The following is a 25,293-nucleotide window of genomic DNA, read 5'->3' on the forward strand; positions in this document are numbered from 1 at the left end:
TGGTCCATGGGGTCACGAAGAGTCGGACACGACTAAACGACTAAACAACAACAACAACATGTGCGAAATAACATTGTGCCACCAGATGGTGATGTGGAGTCCAGTTTTTCTCTACCTGATTTCCCTGTTTAAGTTTACAACACTTTTTACTGAAACACTTCTGCCTATGTCAGGCAGGGCAGGGCTAAGACATTTTGGCACCTGAGCTGAACCATGAAATGCCCCCAACTGCAGGGAGGGGCATGAAGATCTACATCAGGAACAAGGTGGGGGGGATATATATGGGGGACAAGGGAGAAGTGAAGAGCTACATTTGGAATAAGGGTGGGAATCAAATCAACCTTACCCAGTGGATGAACTGGGAATCAAAGGCCACTGCAGTGGGAGTGGGGCCTTCTCTGAATCACACCAGAGGGTGCAGATCCCCGGAGACTCCAGAGGGCAGCTCCCACCATTTCCTCCCTGGGGGTGGGAAGAGGCCAGCAGCACCTCCTATTAAAACATTAAAAGTGTGTTATATTAGGTGTCAGGGAACTGCCATCGGAGAGTCAGGTGGTGGAGGGGCTCACGGAGGCTAGGAGACCCTCGGATGCAGAGGAAGGAACCAGTAGGGGGAGAGAGAGAGTTCATGGAGAAACTCAGTCGGAGGGATGGCTCCAGGAGACTTCCAGTGAGAACAGCGGGGAGGTCTCAGGACCTCCTCTGGGTACACCTACCCCTCGCAGGAAGCTGTCACGCCGAGAATCCCGAAGGAGAGTTTCCGTTAAGGAACTCTTATGTTGGCACAAATTCCGGAAACGCCCACTGACAGATTCTGCCAGTGATTGAGGGAGTCATGCCTTGAGGGCTCCCGCAAAGGCAGAGCTTTGAAACCTTTGCAAAGCTCTGAGGGATTCAGCTTTTTACGCACAAGCAGCTCATTATCCCATCACATTAGGGAATGTTGCTTTGCAAATGTGTTTATTAGGCAAATTTTCCATATTAAAATGTATATATGGGGCAGATGAAGGTGATGGACTATATGGAGCTGGTGGAAATGACTGGCAGAATCCGAGACCAAGGAGAAGAGTCGGTGGAAGAAGATTGGAAGAAATTTAAAGTTTATTTACAGATACATTGTAAAATTAAGGAATGTTAGAAGGATGTTGGAATGAAGTTATGTGGCTTTAGCAGAAATGTTATAAAGGATTAAGTAATAATGGATTGTTAATTGGTGAAAGAAGAGAATGTAAAATTACAGTATGGTAAGATAAATTATTAGGATAAAAACAAAGATGGAAAGGATTTGCTGAAATATCTAATTGAACTAGAATACAAAAAAGGGAGGTGTGAGGAGGTCAAGGAAACAAGCAGATGAAAAATAAGTTATGGGAAGGTTTGATTTGTTTTTTGTTTGTATTTTTCTGTGCTGTTTTTTTTCTTTTTTTGTCTGTTTGTATCTATTGTGATGTATTGCTTTGTTTTTTCTTGCTTAATTTAGTGTGTTTTTTGGTAACCTTTAAAACTGGAATAAATATTATTTTAAAAAAATAAAAAAAAATGTATGTATGGGATACCATTGCACTAAAATGCTGCAGACATTCATTTTTCAATAAAATGCAACCAGGTGCAGAAATATCACTTGACATCATTATGATGGCAGGCAAAGCATTTGCCTTTGCATACTAGGTAAAGGTAAAGGTACCCCTGCCCGTACGGGCCAGTCTTGACAGACTCTGGGGTTGTGCGCCCATCTCACTTAAGAGGCCAGGGGCCAGCGCTGTCCGGAGACACTTCCGGGTCATGTGGCCAGCGTGACATCGCTGCTCTGGCGAGCCAGAGCCGCACACGGAAACGCCGTTTACCTTCCCGCTGGTAAGCGGTCCCTATTTATCTACTTGCACCCGGAGGTGCTTTCGAACTGCTAGGTTGGCAGGCGCTGGGACCGAGCAGCGGGAGCGCACCCCGCCGCAGGGATTCGAACCGCCGACCTTTCGATCGGCAAGCCCTAGGCACTGAGGCTTTAACCCACATCAAATGATTCACTTCCTGCTCCTTGCTTTCAGCAAGTATTGGCTGCCCTTGGATGCTCTGAGCAAAAGGCACCAAATGCAATTCCCACTTGCTAAGAAACCCCAAGGAGTGCTCTTAAAGTGCTCCTTTGCAACCAGGCCTTTGTGGGTGTGATTGGGGCGAGGTGGCCTCACGGGCTGAATTGGGACCCCTGGTGAGCCCAGTCTGAGGTTCCTCATCTCTGGTCTACATGAAGCCACTAGGAGACATCATCCTGAGGTTTAGGCTGAGACTTCATCAGTCCATGAAACCCAGCTCTCCAAAAAAGAGGATGCTAATTTGCATAACATTTGTACCTGTTAATTTATACATATAGGTGTAAACTTGGATATAGTTACTATTGTTTAAACAGAAAGACGACAAATCTCCCCAGCCTTTGCAGGTGACCTGGGTGTGCCTGCCTGATCTACTGTCTAGGTGCTAGTCATGGGTAGGCAGCTTCAAGGGCCATATACTTGCTCTTCCCTTTGGGGTTAAAAAGTAAAGGTAAAGGGACCCCTGACAATTAAATCCACTCATGAATGACTCTTGGGTTGCGGTGCTCATCTTGGTTTACAGGCCAAGGGAGCTGGTGTTTGTCCACTTCTGCAGACAGTTTTCCCAGGTCATGTGTCCAGCATGACTAAGCCACTTCTGGCGAAAACAGAGCAGTGCACAGAAATGCCATTTACCTTCCTGCCAGAGCGGTACCTATTTATCTACTTTAAGGTTACCTGATTTTTTTCAAAGAATCTGTGGATACTTCTTTTTTTAAAAAAAAGAGAGAGAGAAAAGTTATTAAAAAAGGTGTTTTTTTAAAAAAATAAGAAGTAATATCTTCTCTTCTGTGGTCTCTTCTGGCCTTCCTCTGCGGCCTTCCTCTGGGCTCCGGCCTGCTCTTTTGGAGTGCTAGCCGCCATGGAGTAGGCTCGGGTCAGGCCTGGGCTCGGCCACGTGTCCTTGCCCTCCTGGTGCTCTTCTACCTCTTCTCCTCAATGGCGGCAGTGGCGCAGCAAGGTCGGGGCTCCCCTCTTTTTCTCCTTCCTCTTTTGATCTCTTTCTTCTCCCTGCATTGGCTCTGGGGTTTTCCTGGCCCCAGAGCACTGCTGGGCAATTGGCTGGGTGCTCTCACTCCCAGCTCGATTTGGGTCAAGGGGGGGGGGATCAGCGGGTTCCCCAGTTGACGCACCGGGCATCCCCAGTTCCTCCTCAGCAGTGGCACTGGCAGCAGCAGTCTCAGCAGCCCGGAGCCAGCCTGGTAGCACAGTTGGCTCTGTCTGGCTTCAGGAGCTGTTCGCTGCCATGGCGCCTGCCATTTTGCCTCGCCAGAAGTCCCCATATGATGTGTCTTGTGCTGCTGAACCAATCACACAACATTCATTCCCTACTAATAAATCTATAACACTTAAAATATAAATCCAGGGCATTAAATGAAATCCGGGGACATTCTGGGGATGGATTTTGTCCAGGGACAGATTTGTAAATCGGGGGACTGTCCCCGGGAAAAGGGGACATCTGGTAACCATAATTTATTTACACTGTGTGCTTTTGAACTGCTAGGTTGGCAGGAGCTGGGACTGAACAACGGGGGCTCACCCCGTCGTGGTGATTCGAACTGCCGACCTTTCGATCAGCAAGCCCAAGTGGCACAGTGGTTACTTATCTTTAAAATGGACTTGGAGCCAGACAGCCTTTCACATAGAGAATGCCTTCCAACAGAGGACTTTAAAGGAGGACATAGGACCGCTTAAGTACATACTAGGCAGATGGTGGAGATTATGACATTTCTGAACTACTATCAAGGTACACTGAAGGAGTAGCCTGAACAAGTGGAAAATTAATCCAGCAGGACAGAGATACTATTTACTGGGGAGTCATGAGTCCTGGAGAATGTGTATGATGGGGTTGCACTTGGCTTCATTGCTTATGGATACTCCAGCACTGCCTGAGATTGCCCAGGTGTTTGGGATGGCTTCTTAAACACTTTTGGTTGGTGTAGCTGTTCTGTCCTTTTCCTGGAGAAGTCAGACTTGGCCACAGTCATCCATGTGTTGCACGTCAACCCAATCTCCCACTGGTGCAAGATTCCAGGAGTTCTAGGCACTTACTCAGGGTTCACTTTCCTCGGAATGAGGGACAGATGAGACTGTGGTGTCTTTGTGATATATGGTTTATTTACACATAATAATATAATAATAATAATAATATTTTTTATTTATACCCCGCCCTCCCCAGCCAAGGCCGGGCTCAGAGCGGCTTACAAACAATAATAAAAACAAGAAGAATGATTACAACTTAAAAACAAAAATAAAATGCAACATTAAAATAATGGAACATTAAAATATTAAAATGTAGCCTCATCGCAGGAGGAGAAGGAAAAGAAAGAAAAAGAGAGAGAGAGAGAGAGAGAGAGGGAGGGAATCAAATTGGCTTCAAGCCAAAGGCCAGGCGGAACAACTCTGTCTTACAGGCCCTGCAGAAAGAAATCAGATCCTGCAGGGCCCTGGTCTCATGAGGCAGAGCGTTCCACCAGGCCGGAGCCCGAGTTGAAAAGGCCCTGGCTCTGGTTGAAGCCAATCTAACTTCCTTAGGGCCCGGGACCACTAAGGTGTTGCTATTTATGGACCTTGAGGTCCTCCGTGGGGCAGACCGGGAGAGGCGGTCCCGTAGGCACGAGGGTCCTAGGCCGTGAAGGGCTTTAAAGGTCAAAAGCAGCACCTTAAATCTGACCCTGTACTCCACCGGGAGCCAGTGCAGCTTGAAAAGCACTGGGTGAATATGCTCCCATGGCAGAGACCCCGTGAGGAGCCTCGCTGCAGCATTCTGTACCCGCTGGAGTTTCTGGGACAGCTTCAAGGGCAGCCCCGCATAGAGCGAATTACAGTAGTCAAGCCTGGAGATGACCGTCGCATGGATCACTGTGGCCAAGTCGGGGCGGGAAAGGTAAGGGACCAACTGCTTGATGCGGCGAAGGTGGATCCCATAGTCACAGCCTTGGATTCCAGCAGAAATCAAGCATGTCTCTCCCTCACAAGCTTCAGCCTGCAGCCTGCTTCTAGCTTCCAGTTCACACGTTCACACACACACACACACACACACACACACACACACACACCCCACAACTCTGGCTTTTGTCTTTATAACCAACAGCCAGTTGAGGGAGAGGGCCCACCCATTTGTCTTCTGACACAGAGCCACTTCCTTTGTTACCTTAATGACCCGTACTTGGGGAACCATTACCTCATCAGGAAGCTGGCCTGGCTATTTCAGCAACTGAAACCTTGCTGGATCCAGGAATTAAGAGAGTCTCAGGCATGCACCCTGCCCCCAACTCACAGCACATGTATTTATGATATGCAAACTAGACTACAATAATACAACGAAAGTCAAGTGCATTTAAGGGTGCTTAGAGATTTCAATTGGTTCAAAATGTGGCTGCTAGGATATTAACTGGAGTTAGTCACACATAATATATACCGTATTTTTCGCCCTATAGGACACACCGTCCCATAAGGTGCACCTAGTTTTTTGGGGGGGAAATAAAGGAAAAAAAATTATTTCCCCCCAGGCGCGGGGCTGGGGTGGGGGAGGCCCAAGCTTCCCCCGACCCCAGTCCCCAAACAGGCAGTTCTCTGCAAGCCGTGAGACCCCAGCGCTGGCTCCCGCTGCTTGCGGAGAGGTCCGCGAAGCCTGGAGCGCTGAGCTCAGCGCGTGCAGGCTTCGGCATGTAGGCAACTCTCCGCAAGCAGAGGGAGCGCTCCTGCTGCTTGCGGAGAGGTCCGCGAAGCCTGGAGAGCGAGAGGGGTCAGTGCGCACCGACCCCTCTCGCTCTCCAGGCTTCAGCGAAAGCCTGCATTCGTCCCATAGGACGCACACACATTTCCCCTTCATTTTTGGAGGGGAAAAAGTGCATCCTATAGGGTGAAAAATACGGTAACTGTTATGTTGCTTTTTAGAATTGTAGAGTTGGAAGCGACCCTGAGTGCAGGGGTGTCCAACAGGTTGATTATGATCTACCTATCAATCGCAGGATGTACCTGGTCGATCCTGGTCGATTGCGGGACCCTGATGCCCCCCCCCAACACAAAAAAAGGCTCAACAACTTTGGCTGACCCTCCCCCCAAAAAAGCTCAACAACTTTGGTCAATTCAATGGGTAGATCACTGCCAGTTTATTTATAGTGGGGGTTGATTACAGTCTCTTGGAAATTGGACACCCCTAGTGCAGCTCCCTGCCATGCAGAAATATGCAGCTGTCCCATTCTGAGCTCCATCATAGAGAGGAGAGGTGGACTTACAGAGAAGGAAATTCCTACATCATCCATAACTGGCAAACACCACTCTGCTGTGTGATGATGAGTCATCTTCCCTTGGAGTAATTTCAAAGCTACTCCATTGTCCTACAAAAAGTTGGATTTTCTGAGTGGGGATGAAGGCTGAACAGGGAAGGCATACCTGATATCAAGGAGGTTCCTTGTCAAAGGTAGGTGAGCAAAATGTGTCTTTCCCAAGTGTGGAACAGTCAATACAGTGGTACCTCGGATTACATACGCTTCAGGTTACATACGCTTCAGGTTACAGACTCCGCTAACCCAGAAATAGTACCTCGGGTTAAGAACTTTGCTTCAGGATGAGAACAGAAATCTTGCTCTGGTGGCGAGGCAGCAGCAGGAGGCCCCATTAGCTAAAGTGCAATTTCAGGTTAAGAACGGACCTCCGGAACGAATTAAGTACTTAACCCGAGGTACCACTGTACCAAGTGTGGTAGCAACTCTAACTATTTCTAAGATTGCTACTTTGTTTAGGTTTGTTTAGCAGCTGTAGTTGGTGTGCAACATTAATCTTTAAATTGTTTGGCGTATTTTATTGATTTTTCTAGCCACCTTGATTATTCTTTTTATGGACAGTATTTTTTAATATATCAACATCACCACCATAAGCAACACACTCAATGCGTTTATGAAAAAGACACTGTGCCTTTTCCAGGTGCTTGCTTCCTCATAAAATCTCTGATTCTGCACAGAAGCCTCCGTGCAGCTGCCTTTATGTCCTGGTTCCTCAGGCTGTAGATGAAGGGGTTCAGCATGGGTGTGACCACTGCATACAAGAGAGAGATGACGGTGCCTTTCTGGGCTGCGTAAGCAGAGGCAGGCTGGAAGTAGAGGGAGCTGATGGTGCCGTAGAACAAGACCACTGCAGCCAAGTGGGAGCCACAGGTGGAGAAGGCTTTGCGCTTCCTAGTGGTAGTTGGGACTCTCATGATAGCACAGAAGATGTGGATGTAGGAGATGAAGATGAGAACAAAAGGCCCTAGGATATCCACAACTCCCTCTGTCTGCACCAGAGTTTTTATGAGCCCTGTGTCAGAGCAGGAGAGTTCCAAAAGAGGATAGACATCACAGAAGAGGTAGGGGATCTCCCTAGAGGCACAGAAAGACAGGCGAGATACCAGAAGCGTGTAGAGCAAGGAGTGGAGAGCAGAAACGATCCAGGACCCGGATGCCAAAATGAGGCAGCACTTGTGGCTCATCAGGGTGGTGTAATGTAAAGGGCGGCAGATGGCCACATAGCGGTCATAAGCCATGCAGGCCAAGAGGAAATTATCAGTGTTGCCAAATGTCAAGAAGAAATACATCTGGATCAAGCAGCCATTGAAGGAGATGGTTTCGGTTTTGGACATCAAACTCATCAATATCTTAGGAACAGTGGTGGAAGCAAACATGGCATCTGCCAGCGAGAGGTAGCTGAGGAAGAAGTACATTGGGGTGCAACGGAGGTGGTCATCAAAGCGGATCAGCAGGATTATCAAAAGGTTCCCTAGTAGGGTTAACAGGTAGATGAAGAGAAAAAGAATGAAGAGGAGACTCTGATGTTCTGCTAGGGCAGAGATACCCAAAAGGACCATTTCAGAGATGCTTGTTTGGTTCTTTCTGGCCATTTTACATCTGTAAATGGGAATGAGAGACCAAGATACCGTTTAACTGGTGCTGTGCAACCTTGCAACTTAGCCACACAACGAGAAGTGTTCAGTTGGGTCTTGCTTACCTGCAGCAGGTCACAGATTTCCCTTTGGAGAATGTGGCAGCTGAGCTCACAAAAGACACACACAGAAACATTTGAATCAAGACTACAACCTACATCACATGTCTGTGCGGCAAAATGTGTGAGCCTTTACTGAGATAGGGTTGTATTTATTCAGTACATTTATGTCCCATGGTGTGTGTGGGGTGTGTGTGTGTGCCAGGAGGGCCATTGCCCCAGGCGCACATTGGGGGGAGCATGAACCAGCGCCCCCCCAGCACATGAGCGCCCCCCCCGTCAGCAACAGGTGCTGGGGAGCACAGAAGATGCTCTTTGCCCTCTGTGCCCTGCCCCCAGCCCGGCGTACAAATGCCTGCCTGGCAGCAGTGAAGGCTGGGGGGCACAGAGGGTGAAGAGCACCCGCTGTGCCCTGTGCCTACCCAGCGGCATCGGCAGCAAGGGCTGGGTGAGTGCCCCCTGGCATGGGTGCACCCGCTCCAGGCACTGGCAGATGGCGCTATGCCCTTGTTTATATGCCCCTGTTTATTTTCTTCCATCCTGGTTCTTAAGGAGATGTGGGCTACATTCATGCCATACATGTAAAGCATGACTTCCCCTGAAGAATCCTGGGAACTGTATTTTACCTTTCATAGAACTACAGTTCCCAGCATCCTTTGCAGTTCTCAGGCTTCTTTGGGGGAAGTCACTTTATTTTACAAGGCCCAAAATGCTCCCATTCTTCTATAGCATCAGGGCTGCTTGCTTCCTGTTCCTTTCCTCCTTATATTCTGGGCTTTCCCACACCTCTTTTTATGTAGTTTTGGAAAACAACAACAACAACAACAATTTACTATTTATACTCTGCCCATCTGGCTGGGTTTCCCCAGCCACTCTGGGCGGCTTCCAACAAAATATTAAAATACAATAGTCCGTCAAACATTAATAGCTTCCCTAAATAGGGCTGCCTTCAGATGTCTTCTAAAAGTCTGGTAGTTATTTTTCTCTTTGACATCTGGTGGGAGGGCATTCCACAGGGTAGGTGCCACTACCGAGAAGGCCCTCGTTCCCTGTAACTTGGCTTCTCGCAGTGAGGGAACTGCCAGAAGGCCCTTGGCGCTGGACCTCAGTGTCCAGGCCGAACGATGGGGGTGGAGACGCTCCTTCAGGTATACTGGGCCAAGGCTGTTTAGGGCTTTAAAGGTCAGCACCAACACTTTGAATTGTGCTTGGAAACGTACTGGGAGCCAATGTAGGTCTTTCAAGACCAGTGTTATGTGGTCTCAGCAGCCACTCCCAGTCACCAGTCTAGCTGCCGCATTCTGGATTAGTTGTAGTTTCTGAGTCACCTTCAAATGTAGCCCCACATAGACACATTGCAGTAGTCCAAGCGAGAGCATGCACCACTCTGGCGAGACAGTCTGCAGGCAGATAGAGTCTCAGCCTGCATACCAGATGGAGCTGATAAACAACTGCCCTGGATACAGAATTGACCTGCACCTCCATGGACAGCTGTGAGTCCAAAATGACTCCCAGGCTGCACACCTGGTCCTTCAGGAACACAGTTACCCCATTCAGGACCAGGGAGTCCTCCACACCTGCCCACCTCCTGTCCCCCCAAAACAGTACTTCTGTCTTGTCAGGATTCAACCTCAATCTGTTAGCCGCCTTCCATCCTCCAACCGCCTCCAGACACTCACACAGGACCTTTACTACCTTCACTGGTTCTGATTTGAAAGAGAGGTAGAGCTGGGTATCATCTGCATACTGATGAACAATTGGAACAATTGGAAGATACAGTATTCAACATGTTTGTCTTGATGTAACTCAAAGACAATGACCAAGTGTGTGGCAGCCACGAAAAAGGCAAATTCCATTTTAGGGATTGTTGGGGAAGGGATTGAAAAATCAAACTGCCCTATGTCAATATCATAATGTCAACATACAAATATGTGAACTGGAACGCTGTGCATTGTTCTTCTCACCTCCCTCATAATACTAGAAATCAGTACCATCCAAATAAGCTGAACACTGCATGATTCAGCATGGACCAATCAAGGTGATTCATTGATTCATCAAAGAGTGCTTACTTAAACCATGGAATGTTCTCCACAGGATGACCACCAGTTTGGATGACTTTAAAAGAGGATTATTATTATTATTATTATTATTATTATTATTATATTATGTATTCCATTTCTATACCGCCCATCATCTGAGAATCTCATGGTGGACCAATGGTCTGATTGGGCAATATGAGGCCGTTTCCTAGGTACCTCCCTGGAATTTGTAATCTTATTTACTTTAAACTGCATAAAAAGAACCATGTGATGAAGAATTGCTATAGAAGTAGTAAATAAATGTCCAGTGTCCAAAATGTCTGGATTTGGCTTCCATGTTTCTCATACTTTCAGTCCTCCTCACTCAATTCCAGCTCCCATCAGCCCCAGCCACCAAGACGGAGAGAATTGAAGTTCAACATCTGGACCATTAATTCTCCATTCCTGACTTATGGGAGCAGGAGATGGTGATGCACACCGGTTATATGGCTCATAAATAAAGTGACTGGGACTCACCTGATAAGGAGGTGCTAGTTCCACAAAGTTGGTGCACAAAACTGTTGACAAAACAGGAATCTGTGTGTGGTAGAAAATATATCCATTCAGGAAAGAAAGCATCGTAGCCCGCTTGGAAACTGGCTGAGAGAGATTCTTTTTTCCTTCCTGCAGGCTCAATAAGATCTCTTTTATTTGGATGACAGATAAAAACATTACAAAGTGTAAGGTGGCAGTTGTTTAAAATTAACAGGATGCCTTCTCCATCTTGGATGTACAAGTTCCTCTGCACCTTGTAATCCTGAATGGAGCATATATTTCATTTCATAGAAGTTGTGCAATCTCCAAGGAGGAAAGAGGCCTCTTGATGGTTGAAATTTTGCTGGGCTGCAGCAATGAACACCTCCTTGACCATTAGGATCTGTGAGAAATCGCAAGTGGGAGAAATGTGTGATATGAATAAAATAGATACATAAATAAACTGTTTCATTTGGCTGAGAAACAGGCCCCAGGAGCATTGATAGCAGTGGAGAACTGTGCCACAGAGAGTTTGTTAATTGGCACAGTTCTCCACTGTTCCATCCATATCAACATGTAAGGCCAAGACCATCTGTCCCTTAGGGAGCAAAGTAGTGGAATAATGTAAAGCCTCCCGGAATGGGGCAATGTTTGCAGAGGTTTCTTTCATGGTGTTTCCATGGTCATCTTTGCATTTACAAATTTACAGGACGATAGGGAATGTAAGAAACAAAATGGATGGGATGGAATGAAAGTATCAGCTGGCAACCTACCTCTTACAAACTAAACAACTCTGTACAGTGGTACCTTGGGTTACAAACTTAATTCGTTCCGGAAGTCCGTTCTTAACCCTAAGCGTTCTTAACTCAAGGTGTGCATTCCCTACATAGGCCTCCTGCGGCCCTGGAAGTGGATTGCATTCGTATCCTGGGGCAAAGTTCACAACCCGGGACACCTACTTCCAGGTTTGTGTAGTTCGTACCCCAAAGCGTTCGTAAGCAGGACTGTTTGTAACCTGAGGTACCACTGTATGTAGTTTATAAGAACTCATTAACAATAATGTACAGCATTTCAACATCTTCTGTTACATGAAACCTTAAATAATATATATACAATGCCAAAATAATAATGACTTGCGAAACTCGGTATCTCAAAGCTTGGACTTTGCTCTTTTTTGAAAGATGAGCAAAGTGCTGTTCCAAGGATGGAGATGACCTACAGTGGTACCTCGGGTTACATACGCTTCAGGTTACAGACTCCCCTAACCCAGAAATAGTGCTTCAGGTTAAGAACTTTGCTTCAGGAACAGAAATCGGGCTCCGGCGGCGCAGCAGCAGCAGGAGGCCCTATTAACTAAAGTGGTGCTTCAGGTTAAGAACAGTTTCAGGTTAAGTATGGACCTCCAGAACGAATTAAGTACTTAACCTGAGGTACCACTGTATTTGGTGCAGCATTTAACTGCCATTGTATAGTTCCTTTTTGGGTCGACCAGAAGAAGATTCGAGAAACAGAGAATGAAATCTGGGTATCTTGTTGTAGGAGTTCCATTGGGACCGCACCAGCACAAGTATACACATAGAGAGTTTCTCTCATGGACTTATTTCAGAAATATTTGGACTGCTTGCCTTTGTAATTAATGAGTTTTTGTAAACTACAAACAGAGTTGTTTAGTTTGTGATTTATCTCTCTGTATTCCTTGGGAGTGGTGTGGCACTCTACCTGTTAGCTTCCAAATTAAGAGACAAGTATCTATGAAATCTCCAGAAACACTCTGCTATTTATGGGGAGTGATCTCTTCTTGAGTGCTTCCAGACTGTCGGTTTTATACTTGAGGCAGTCAAGCATATTCTGGAAAATTTAAGTTTGTGCAATTTAAGTGGATTGCTCTATCACCCTTTATGGAAAAAACCCCTACTTCTTGTGGTCATTAAAGTGATAGGAAAATGCACTGAAAAGTGTGGATTAAGAAGAGAGAAGATACATAAACACCAAGCAAGGAAATCAAATCTTCTCACTGTCCTATAACAGTGAGAAGACAAACCAACCCAGATTAATTCTCAGTAAAGACCAGATGTAGTCTAACCTGTGTGGAAGCTATGTGCAAGTAAATCAGGATGAGCTCATTATATAATATATTTTTCAAACTTATTTTTATTAGTTTTCATATTGTTATGGAACCACAGAGACAAGTAAACAACGACAAAAAATCATTAATATAGCCAACTAAAGGCAGGGCATACAAAATGTAAACATATAATAACAGAATCTAAAATCGTGAGAACCATTTTTCTCATGAGTAGAAATGCTAGTAAATCTGAAATTGTATGAAATAAAATATCACATACCGAATAGAAATGATCAGGATCTTCCTTTCCCTTAGATTCCAATTAACTCGCATTTTTTTTTTGTAACAATTAAATTCCAGAGATTTTTATACCATTATAAAATATATAACAATTAACAGTTTCTACTGTTGTGTTTTGGTACTGTTGTGGGACATGGGTGGCGCTGTGGTCTAAACCACAGATCCTAGGGTTTGCCGATCCGGAGGTCAGCGGTTCGAATCCCCGTGATGGGGTGAGTTCCCATTGCTTGGTCCCTGCTCCTGCCAACCTAGCAGTTCGAAAGGACGTCAAAGTGCAGGTAGATAAATAGGTACCGCTCTGGCAGGAAGGTAAATGGCATTTCCGTGCGCTGCTCTGGTTGTAAAGATCCTGGGAGCTGCTAGAATTCATATCAAAAGTGCATTTTGACAAACTTGTGGATGGAATCTTGGGGAAGTTTCAAGTGAATGGGGGGGGCAAAATTGTCTCTGCATTTTGGGATCAGGGTTGGTGAATTTCAACTTGGGCCTCTTCTCCCAGCCTAATCTTCCACACAGGAGTGTCGCAAGGAGGAGTAATGTAAACTACCCTGAGCTCCATTGAAGAAGATTGGGATAAATGCGTATTAATCATAATAAATCACACCCCATCACTCAGTATTTTATTAAGCAGAAAAATCTGGTGAAAATCAGCTGTATTGATTTTACATACCAGTTCTAACTTCTCCCTAAGAATTCTGGAATTTATGTTGGATCAGGATGCTGAGGACTCACAGAGATCTCTCATCCCCCACACTTAAATATGGTTTTTGACAGAGAAGGGGTGACCACGAAGCCTGTTTAAATCTTCCCTGGTGTCCTTTGTCTTCTAACATCCTTGAACCATTTTCATCTTGATGATCAGTCTTCTCAAAACAGCTTTCATCTCCTTATTCCTGAGGGTGTAAATGAAGGGGTTCAGCATGGGGGTCACCACAGTGTACATGAGAGAAGCGACAATGCTATTCCGGTCAGACTTCCTGGAGGAGGTCGGCTGCAAGTAGACCCAACAGAGGGTGCCATAGAAGAGGACTACCACAGCCAGATGAGAACCACACGTGGAGAAGGCCTTGCGCTTCCCACTGGTGGATGGGACATTTAGAATGGTGTAAAAAATGTACATGTAGGAAATCACAATGAGGAAGAATGGGCCCAAAATATCCAAAAAGCCCTCGATTTGAGCTGTGGTCTTCACAGTGCTTGTGTCTGAGCACGCAAGTCCCAGCAATGGGTAGATCTCACAGAAGAATTGGGGGATCTCCTGAGAGGAGCAGAAGGTCAGATGGGACATTAACAGCGTATACAGAAGGGAATGGAGAGATGCCAGGAGCCAACAACCAACCACCAGTAGGAGGCAACGTTTGTGGTTCATGCGTGTGGCATACTGTAATGGGTGGCAGATGGCCACGTAGCAATCATAAGCCATGGAAGCCAAGATGAAGCTGTCTGTGTTGCCAAACGCCATGTAGAAATACATCTGCAAAAAGCAACCACCATAGGAGATGGTCTTGACCTGAAAGAGGAGGTTCTGCAGCATCTTGGGGACAATCACAGAAGCAAAGCCCACATCTGCCAAAGAAAGGTGGCTAAGGAAAAAATACATTGGTGTGTGGAGGAGGTGAGCATCAGAGTAGACCAGTAGGACAATCAGCAAGTTCCCCAGAAGGATCAACAGGTACATGGTGAGGAAGAGCAAGGCAAAGAGATGCTGATGCTCTGGCTGGGCAGAGACATCCAGGAGAATGAACTGCAATGGGCCCGTGTGGTTCTCTTCTCCCATGGCTCAGCTGTGAAAAGTAAGGGAAGAGAGACAGGCATGTACAACTTCTTGACACACCCACTAAAAGGACCAAGGTGAATGTCTTAGGCTGGTGGGGAAAGGGAAGAGAGGCTTGCTCATCCATATGAGTGTCTGGAGGTGGCTGGAGGATGGATGGCAGCTAATGTATTGAAGTTGAATTCCAACAAGGCAAAAGTATTGTTTCTGGAGGACGGGGTGGGCAGGTGTGGAGAACTCCCTGATCCTCAATGGGGTAACTGTGCTCTGAAGGACCAGGTGCACAGCCTGGGAGTCTTTTGGACTAACAGCTATCCATGGAGTCACAGGTTAATTCTGTGTCCAGGGCGGCTGTCCACCAGCTCCATCTGCTATGCAGGCTGAGACCCTACCTGCCTGTGCACTGTCTTGCCAGAGTGGCCCATGCTCTGGTTATCTCCTGCTTGGAGTATTGCAATGTGCTCTATATAAGTGTGTGTGTGTGTGTGTGTAAGAGAAAGAGAGAGAGAGAGAGAGAGAGAGAGAGAGAGAGAGAGAGAGAGAAATCATGTCAATTTTTTGAAGCATTTGCTATTATTATTTTATGTCTCATAATAACCAGAGATACAGATGCCTTTGAGGAGGAATTACATGTGACTGGAAACAGAGTGTGTGCTTATGGGAGGTGGGGAGTAAATGCATCCCTTTGCCATCACTAAATGACAACAGCAATCTGCATGAGATGATCTCAGTTGTCACACCATGGATTTTCTAAACTACATGGTACCTGCTCTTGGAGAAATTATTCCTTCCCTTCAGGGTTTGTGCTAAAGCATGGAAGTGGACACATGAGGAGCTCTCAAATTAAGAGAGTGAGAGAATGAATCAGACTAAAAAAGGAAGGAGAGAACAGTAGATGGTCTACCTCATTCATCCCTTCATCTCAGGAAATGTTTCTTTTAAACCTCCTGCCATTAAGAATCACATCCATAACAGCAGAGTCCTCAAGATACCACTCTGTCGGTCTGTAAACCTAGAAGGATCCTTCTGAGTACCTCTGAAATTTGTTGCAAGTCACCTTGTGGAAAATCTTTTAGAAATGAAACACATAAATGCGATGATAAATAAATAATCTTGGATGCTGACTGCTGCCTACCTAACAGATTCATTCCCCTTCTTTAATTACTGTAATTGCTAGGGACGCGGGTGGCGCTGTGGGTAAAACCTCAGCGCCTAGGACTTGCCGATCGTCAGGTCGGCGGTTCGAATCCCCGCGGCGGGGTGCGCTCCTGTTGCTCGGTCCCAGCGCCTGCCAACCTAGCAGTTCGAAAGCACCCCCGGGTGCAATTAGATAAATAGGGACCGCTTACTAGCGGGAAGGGAAACGGCGTTTCCGTGTGCTGTGCTGGCTCACCAGATGCAGCTTGTCACGCTGGCCACGTGACCTGGAAGTGTCTGCGGACAGCGCTGGCCCCCGGCCTCTTAAGTGAGATGGGCGCACAATCCCAGAGTCTGTCAAGACTGGCCCGTATGGGCAGGGGTACCTTTACCTTTACCTTAACTTAGTTTCAGTACAACATAAATAATACAAAATAATCAATAAATCACCAATGAAGCAATTTCAATCTATAAGACACTGCTAACAAAGCAGCAATTAAAAAAATAAGCTAAACATCACAATTAAAGCAAATATCATATTAACTAATCAATACAGCATTGATAATCTATTAAACAATATATATATATATATATATATATATATATATATATATTACTGTAACTGCTGTTAGAACACATTCTCTAAGGAAACACTGGGGGATATTAGGCATTTACATTCACAGAAGGGATTTTTGTGTGTGTGTGAAAGTAAATTCATTTCTGCTCTACACCATAAGCCTTCTTGTTTGATCCATGTTGAGTTGATCTGCCGTTGCTCTTGAAAATATCTCAAAACGGCTGAATTACATCCTCTCTCTCCAAAGGAGGACTAGTTGGGAGAGAGCAGATAGCATAAGCAAATCAACATTGTGTGGAAAGAGTTTGCAATGGAACCAAACGAAATGGATGCCCTGTATAGAAAGCAGGAGAGCTCTGAGCCCCCAGCTGGAGGGGTCCAGGGCAATTACAAGGCCCAATCCCAGGTTAGCAAAGATTCCTGGCTCCAGGCAACCCAGATTTTATACAGTGCAGGTGCTCACCAGGTAAGCAATGTCCAACTTGCTCAGCAGGTTGTCATCTCAATGTGGAAGAAGTCATCAGATTCCAGCAGGAAGTGAGCAAATGAAATGAGGTCCAGTGGTTGAAAGGGAATTGGGGCGAGCAGGGGAAAGTTGTGGCATGACAATCCATTAGAACTGTGACTCAGCCAGAAATGTTGAGTTAGCGAGGCTCTCTGCTGCAGAAAAATGAAGTCATTTAGATTTTTCTGTCTGTCTATTGTGCAGTGTCACTGCTGGTCTTGCAGTCCCTACGTTACAAAAGAGATTTATCTTCCTTTCTTGAGTCCAAACCTGGGTTGTTGCAGCATGGAAGAGTACGCATCTGCATGGCAGTGGGGTATTTTTCAGTTGAGAAGATGCTTTATGTCTCTGAGGGACATGTTTTATTTCCCTGTGTCAGTGGTGTTTGGCACTGTGTTTCCCACAAGGAACTTGTTAACTTCGAAACAGCTCCCTTCACTTGGGAATCTTCCATTGCCACCACTCCTTCCACTTGAAGAATGGCCATAGGGTGTTTCAAGTGGTGTTTGCAAGCACAGATGTGGCAGACTTAAGGCTTGTTGGATCTACTTTGTTTGTTGCTAGGATGCCCCCTGTCCACCCCCGAGTATCTACCACCCAGAGACAAGAACAGAAGATAATATTGTTAGACTTAAAGAGCAAGGGGCTTCTGGGCACATTCTGAGCCCTAAGAGTTGGCTTTCAGAACCAGAACTAAACTGAACTTAAGGTCTTTGACTCAAAAGTCCACCCCTGATTAGCTATCTTCATTTCAGCAGTCTAATTTAGGTGGGGAAAGTGGTTGTAGCCAGGGCTTTTTTTTCCAATCAGAACTTACCGGAACTCAGTTCTGGCACCTCTCAGGTGGGCACCATTGCCATTTTAGGAGAACAAGGGAGGTGAGTTCCGGCGCCTCTTTTTCTAGAAAAATAGCATTGATTGTAGCACTGCTGTCGTTGATAAACAACTGGAAATAAGAAACACTTCACTTATTGATCTGCTACAAGTCACCCAGATAGATTTATCAGTAGATCCCAGTATACCTTCTGTCCACCTCTGCACCAAAGAAGCAGGCAGCAGTTATATAAAAGAAAATCCTTTATTTTTATTGTTGCGCTGTTTACGGCATCTGCTGAAAACATTTTTGCTTAGGCAGATCGACTCCCATATGTAGTTGACATGTATCTTAATGTGTAGTTTTATCTTATGATGTATATTTCCCCCTGAATTTCTCTAATCTTTTATTACTATTTTTATTATTTCCATCCAACAGAAAAAATACCATACCAACAGAGAATAGAAATATTACACTAATCATCTCCAGTTATCTTCCGCATCAGAACTTTATTTTATTTTTTTTAAAAAAATAATTTTTATTAACCGGCAAATCAAATCAAATCAAATCAAATCAAATCAAATCAAATCAAATCAAATCAAATCAAATCACATCACATAAATTCCGAATTACAAAGCCGAATTTTAAATTTTGTTGAGGGAACCCATATTTCAAGATCCGAAGGGGGATTCTGATCATCTTCTTGCCACTGTGTTAATGTCCAAATCAGTCCAAATCTGCATCAGAACTTTAAGAATCCATCATTAACACTCAGAAATACTCCATGTAACCTACAGCAATCCAAACGTTTATTCCATCTTTACATGAAAATATTTTGTCAATAATGATGATGATGATATGATTTATACCCCAGCCATCTGGCTTATATAAAATTTCTTAAACATTAAGGTTTATGGGACTATATAAAAGGTAAAGGTACCCCTGACCGTTACGTCCAGTCGCAAACGACTCTGGGGTTGCGGCTCTCATCTTGCTATACTGACCAAGGAAGCCAACATTTGTCTGCAAACAGTTTTTCCGGGTTGTGTGGCCAACATGACTAAGCCGCTTCTGGCGAAACCAGAGCAGCGCACGAAAATGACGTTTACCTTCCCGCTGGAGTGGTACCTATTTATCTACTTGCACTTTGACGTGCTTTCGAACTGCTAGGTGGGCAGGAGCTGGGACCGAACAATCGGAGCTCACCCCATTGCGGGGATTCAAACCGCTGACCTTCCGATCGGCAAGCCCTAGGCTCAGTGGTTTAGATCACAGCACCACCCGCATCCTATGGGACTATATAGTAATAGCAAATTTAACATATCATATGGTATTGGGGTTATACATCGTCCCCCTTTCAATACTGTTAGTTTCTGCAAAAGTTTTGGAGCAGGCATACTGCATTTCCATTTCCATGCCACAAATTTTCCAGGGATATTTTTGTTCTGCTTTTGTATTGCTGTAGTGCAAGAGTGACCCTCTGGATGGCAATAATGCAGTAACACTGGGGGAGCATGTTGTGTGGAGGGTTCAGTATCTATCCACTAAAAGGTAAAGGTACCCCTGCCCGTACGGGCCAGTCTTGACAGACTCTGGGGTTGTGCGCCCATCTCACTTAAGATGCCAGGGGCCAGCGCTGTCCGGAGACACTTCCGGGTCACGTGGCCAGCGTGACATCGCTGCTCTGGCGAGCCAGAGCCGCACACGGAAACGCCGTTTACCTTCCCGCTGGTAAGCGGTCCCTATTTATCTACTTGCAACCGGAGGTGCTTTCGAACTGCTAGGTTGGCAGGCGCTGGGACCGAGCAGCGGGAGCGCACCCCGCCGTAGGGATTCGAACCGCCGACCTTTCGATCGGCAAGTCCTAGGCGCTGAGGCTTTAACCCACAGCGCCACCTGCGTCCCTAATCTATCCACTACTTATGCACTATTCCTGCCTCAGTGATATTTTGCAGAATGCATATGCAGCCTCCCTCCCCACCTAAAGCTTCTTGGTACCAGGCTATAGAGTTGGGAGTATCCTATACCTGGGGCTGGGAGGATGTGCATCATGGAATAGGTCCCTTTGAGAGACTGTGGAAGTTCAGTTGTGAGTTCATTTTCTTTTTGGCCTGTATCTGTGTAGTTAAGGGTTCTGCTCTGTGAAGAGGAAAATGTGGATTCTGTTCCTGTTATGTACTGAAGTTCTCACCCTGGGCCAGCAGGGGGATACTGTAGATAGTTATGCAAATGAAGGATCGAAAGTGACGTTCAGTGATTGGATAGTTTTAGAAAGTTGTTACAGTAACGTAGTACTGGAGCTCTATATAAGCAGGCTGACTGAGCCCTTCAGTTCAGTTCTGTCCTGGCCTGCGAATAAACAATAGCCGTTTGAAGAATCACTGTGTCGTCTGATATGTTCACCCACAACTTAACAGTTCCCATATCAGGGCCTTCTGTTGGCTAGAGGCTACACTCACTGATCTATCTGTAAACACAGGGAGTTCCTCTGTGGTGGATGTCCTTTCTCAGTGGAGAAGCACCTCCACTTCTCTCCAGTCTAGGCTTCTCCCCTCTGCCAGTAGACCTGAGGGTTAGGATTGCTCTGCCATGTGTTTTAATATTACTGTAAGTCACCCTGTGAATGTAAATAAAGAACGAATTATATTATGAATTCATTTATATATCAGCCTTTTATGTATCAGCCTTTAATACAATTCACAACAGTGGTTTACAATAAAATTCAGTTAACTAAAATCACTATACATAAGTAACTAATATGACATACGACCTGGGACCCTTGTACCTACGGGACTGCCTCTCCTGGTATGCCCCGTGGAGGACCTTACAGTCCACAAACAATAACATCTTGGAGGTACTGGGCCTCAAGGAGGTTAGACTGGCCTCAACCAGAGCCAGGGCCCTGGCCCCAGTCTGGTGGAACGCCCTGCCACAAGATACCAAGGCCCTGCGGGACTTGACATCTTTCCGCAGGGCCTGCAAGATGGAGTTGTTCCGCCAGGCCTTTGGTCGGGGCTCAGTCTGACCCCTCTCCTTTTCCAAGACCCTGCATATAAGTGGTCTCTCTAACTCTTCTCATCAGCTCATACAAATAGCTGAGCCGGGTGAGTACTTAAGGTTCCCAACCCCTATAGTTATAGTTACAATTTGCGGGTAGTCATCTGATCTTATTTTGATTTTAACCCAATTTTAAGCTGTATTTCAGTTGATTGCTGAATTTTATGTCTTAATGTATTATATATTTTGATGTTAGCTGCCCTGAGCCTGGTTCTGGCTGGGGAGGGTGCAACATAAATATTATTATTTATTATTATTATTATTATTATTATTATTATTATTATTGTTATTGTTATTGTTATTGTTATTGTTATTGTTATTGTTATTGTTATTGTTATTGTTATTATTATTATACAGAAGTACAACTCAAGCAGCATAAAAAGGTAAGAAATGCCATCAAACAGAGATGGGGAACCCCTGGCTGTCCAGATGTTGCTGGACTGCAACTTCCACCAGCCCCAGACAGCATGGACAATGGTCAGGGGCAAGCAGAGGTTTTTGATTGTTGTTGTTGATGTCCCTCTGTCTTGAGCGACAATGGAAACAGTGCCTCTGGGGCTGAAGTCAAACCTCTGCATTAGCAACACCGAATGGACCTCCTCAGGTCACAAGCCTGGGCAGTGTGTCTGGAGGTTCTGGGCTGCCCAGACAACAGGACCCCGCTTTCGGCCTCTCTGATGTGGTCCAAAGGAAAGCAGAGCAATATGTTTGGCACCATCTTGGTTGCTGGAAGGAGGCACACAAGGCACCATCCAGCTGTCATAGGGACTCCTCTGCGGATTTGTGTAAGGTTTACTCTTTAGCCTTTTCTTCTCCCAAAGATGTCCTGCAAGGCAATGGAGATTTAGGACCAGAGTTTTCCTTCTCCCAAGTGGGTTACTTTCCCAGGTTGATGATCCTCAACTGCCCTCAATTCCTGCAATGCAGGGGGTTGGACTAAAGTAACTCTGTGATTCTATTATTCTCACTTCCCTCTACAGCGTGTGCAGAAAACACCTTCTTGACTGTTGGACCCACTATTGGTCTCATCTGCTCAATCCCATTGTAGTCCCCCCCCCCATAGAAATGTAGACTAGGACTTCATAGCATTGCACCACAGAAAAATGGCTGCCTCTCAGCTGCAGTTGTGAAGGCCCATGAAAGTGAGTACAAAGGGCAGCTGCTATGTGGCAAAAAGCACTCTGAACTATTTCAGTGCCTTCTTCTCCATGCCATATATTCTTTGAAGGACCATTTCGTGCCATTCATAGGTCCCCCAAGCTTCAGAAACCAAGCCCTCCAGAATCTCCTTGTGACCTTCTGCATCTCATTGTTCCTCAAGTTGTACATGAAAGGATTGAGCACAGGGGTGACCACAGTATGGAATATAGATGCCACTTTTGATCTGGAGCCAGAGTAGGTGGTTGATGGGCAGGTGTAGATGCCTCTCAGGTTGCCATAGTGCAAGGCCACAGTGGTGAGCTGGGTGCTGCAAATGGAGAAGGCCTTGTGCCTCCTAGAGGTTGATGGGACCTTCAACACCTTGGGTACAGTGAAGATGTAGGAGAAGAGGATGAGCGGTCCAAGAGCAGCTGTGGTACCTTCACTGACCAGCAGCATTTCAACATAGGAAGTATCTGAGCAGCTTCAATAAAGGGTAGAGGGTCACAGAAGAAATGGAGGATTTTACGAGATGCACAAAAGGTGAAGCCAGATACCTAAAGAACATACAACAGAGAGTGGGCATGTGCCAGGAGCCAAGACCCAGCAGCCAACCGACAGCCAGTGCATATAGTGGTGTCACGTAGTAGGTGGCAAATGGCCACATAGCGGTCTCATGCCATGGAGGCCAAAATGAAGTTATCTGTGGTGCAAGAGAGCAAAAAGAAGTACAGCTGGGCCAGGCAGCCGCTATAGGTGTGTGTCTGAGCCAGCAAGATCGGAAGCATTTTAGGTACTGTGGTGGAGATGATTCCTAGATCAGTCAATGACTGGTGTTTGAGGAAGAAATACACGTGGGCATGGAAATGGCTGGTGTTGGAGAAGATCAGCAAGAAAATCAAGAGGTTCCCCAGAAGCCCAAGGAGAGGAAAATGGGGAAGAGGAGTCCCTGGAAGTCTGGTGCAGATGAGAGACCCAGCAGGATGAATCGAGTAAGGTCAGTTTGTTCCATGGCTCTAATGAGAATGTGAATGCATTCTTATTCATATCTCTGTCCTGCATTTCATCTAGATGCATAGATCCATTTGGGGGTGGATAAGAAGAAATACATTTCTTTACTTTAAAGCATTTGATATGCCAGCCTTCTGTTGAAAGGAATCTTGCAACCTAACTATTAAAAATAGTTAAATATTAAATTATTAATTAAATAATTAAAAATAATCAGCACACAGCACTGGAATGCCTGTATCTTTAAGAAGATTTTAAAGGTATATTAAAAGACCTGGGGGAATTTTAAAAGTTCTTCATCTGGCAGTGAAGAGCAGAGGCACACTGAAAGCTGCCTGATACCATCTCAGCCCAATCGTCCAGAGAACTCCGTCCTGCTGACATGGACTGACAGCAGCCCTACCTGGAGGTGCCTGGGATTGAATTTGGGACTGTTTGCAAGCAAAGCAGTTGCTCTACCTCCAAGCTAAGGTGCCTCCCCTGAATATTTGTCAACAGGCAAGTCTCTCTTTGAAGAGAAGTGTGTGGCCACCACGGAAAAGGCTCATTCCTGAGTTGTTACATGTCTAACGTCTGAAAGTGAGGACGCAGAAAATGACCTCAGTGTTCAGGAAAGTTCCCATGGAGCAAGCAGCCTTTCTTTTAGACACCTCCATCTTAAGCCAAACGGGGCTTTGAAGGCTACACTTTGAATTGTACTCAGAAGCAGTCCAGCAACTACAGTATAAATTTAGCTGGAGCAAATATTGTGGTTTTATATATGTAGCAAATGGCTGAAAAGCTAGATAAAAGTTGGCATCTTCCCACTGATTGCCCTCTTTGTTGGTTTTCCAAACAGATGTATGGCTGACTCTTTAATCATCTCATATCCTCTATGCCTCTTGTCCTCTGAAACCAAAGTCTCAGTAGCCTTCTCATTGCCTCGTGCATCTCAGTGTTCCTCAGGCTATATATGAAAGGATTGAGCATTGGTGTCACCACCGTATAGAATATAGATGCCACTTTCAATCTGGAGCCAGAGTAGGTGGACGAGGGGCGGATGTAGGTGCCCATCAGGCTGCCATAGAATATGGCGACAGTGGTGAGGTGGGCGCTGCAAGTGGAGAAGGCCTTATACTTCCCAGAAGCTGATGGAACCTTCAAAACCATCGATAAAATGAAGAGGTAGGAGAGGAGAATGAGTATGAGAGGGCCAAGCATTGTTGCTGTGCCTTCAATCATGAGCAGTGTTTCAGCTGATGAGGTGTCTGAGCAGGAGAGCTTGAGCAAAGGGTGCATGTCGCAGAAGAAATGGGGGATTTCTCGGGAGCCACAGAAGGAAAGTTTAGAGATCGTAGATATATACAGTATTCCCTGGGAAAAAGACAGGAGCCAAGACCCAGAAGCCAACAGCAGGCAGCGCTTGTAGCTCATGATGGTTGTGTAATGTAGCGGGTGGCAGATGGCCACGTAGCGGTCATATGCCATGGAGGCCAAGAGGAAGTTATCTGTGGTGCAAAAGACCACAAAGAAATACAGTTGGGCCAGGCAGCCGTTGTAGGAGATGGTGTTTGATTGAGAAACCAAGATGTGCAGCATCTTGGGCACAGTGTTGGAGCTGAATCCTAGGTCAGCCAAGGACAGGTGGCTGAGGAAGAAGTACATGGGGGCATAGAAGAGAGAGCTGTTGGAGAAGATCAGGATGATGATTAAGAGGTTCCCCAGAAGGCTAATTAGGTACATAAAGAGGAAGACGGGAAAGAGGAGCCCTCCAAACTCTGGCGCAGAGGAGAGGCCCAGAAGGATGAATCCAGCAAAGCTGGTTTGGTTGTCTTGTCCCTTTTCCATGGCTCTGCTGAGAATGAGAATAAAAGAAATGGAATCATGTTATTATCTACACCCAGGTTCTATACTTCATCTTATGCAATAATAAAATAAAAAAATCTAGTTTCAAAGATGATAGATGCAGGGAAGGGGAAACAGTGACCATCTTATTATAATCAAGCAGACAGATTGGGCTTCCTCTCTACCTTGGTGCCCTTTGGATAATTATGGCCTTTTAAACAGGGAGGGTATTGCTTTTGTTTATTACTGTGTTGTGCGTTTTTGTGTTTCTATACTGTAAACTGCCCTGTGATCCTTGGATGAAGGGAGGCACAGAAATTTAATAAAAGAATAAAAGAATAGGCTGGCTTTATTCAGGATCTGCTGGTTTTGCACTGACTCCTTAACTACGAACCTTCTACTCCTTCCTCACAAGAATTCCAATGCTGCAATCCTGTACCCGCTTACCTGGGAGTAAACTCCATTAAATAC

At 45.7% G+C, this 25,293-nt stretch overlaps 3 protein-coding genes across 3 annotated transcripts; all 3 read right to left on the minus strand.

Annotated features, from left to right (window-relative positions):
* Positions 1-6,987: 6,987 nt before the first annotated feature.
* On the minus strand, positions 6,988-7,968 carry LOC307206129 (olfactory receptor 1f45-like; the record flags this gene model as incomplete). The annotated part of the gene is made up of 1 exon (XM_079958920.1): positions 6,988-7,968. One exon carries the CDS (start codon positions 7,966-7,968, stop codon positions 6,988-6,990), a length of 981 nt encoding a protein of 326 aa, XP_079815046.1.
* A 5,844-nt stretch (positions 7,969-13,812) lies between these two features.
* LOC307206130 (olfactory receptor 1468-like) lies at positions 13,813-14,763 on the minus strand (the record flags this gene model as incomplete). Its single annotated transcript, XM_079958921.1, has 1 exon — positions 13,813-14,763. The coding sequence occupies one exon, from the start codon at positions 14,761-14,763 to the stop codon at positions 13,813-13,815; it is 951 nt and encodes a 316-aa protein (XP_079815047.1).
* A 9,093-nt stretch (positions 14,764-23,856) lies between these two features.
* LOC307206733 (olfactory receptor 1f45-like) lies at positions 23,857-24,825 on the minus strand (the record flags this gene model as incomplete). The annotated part of the gene is made up of 1 exon (XM_079960126.1): positions 23,857-24,825. One exon carries the CDS (start codon positions 24,823-24,825, stop codon positions 23,857-23,859), a length of 969 nt encoding a protein of 322 aa, XP_079816252.1.
* Positions 24,826-25,293: the final 468 nt, after the last annotated feature.

This window comes from Podarcis cretensis, assembly GCF_951804945.1.
Source record: "Podarcis cretensis genome assembly, chromosome: 17".
NCBI classification, from domain to species: domain Eukaryota; kingdom Metazoa; phylum Chordata; class Lepidosauria; order Squamata; family Lacertidae; genus Podarcis; species Podarcis cretensis.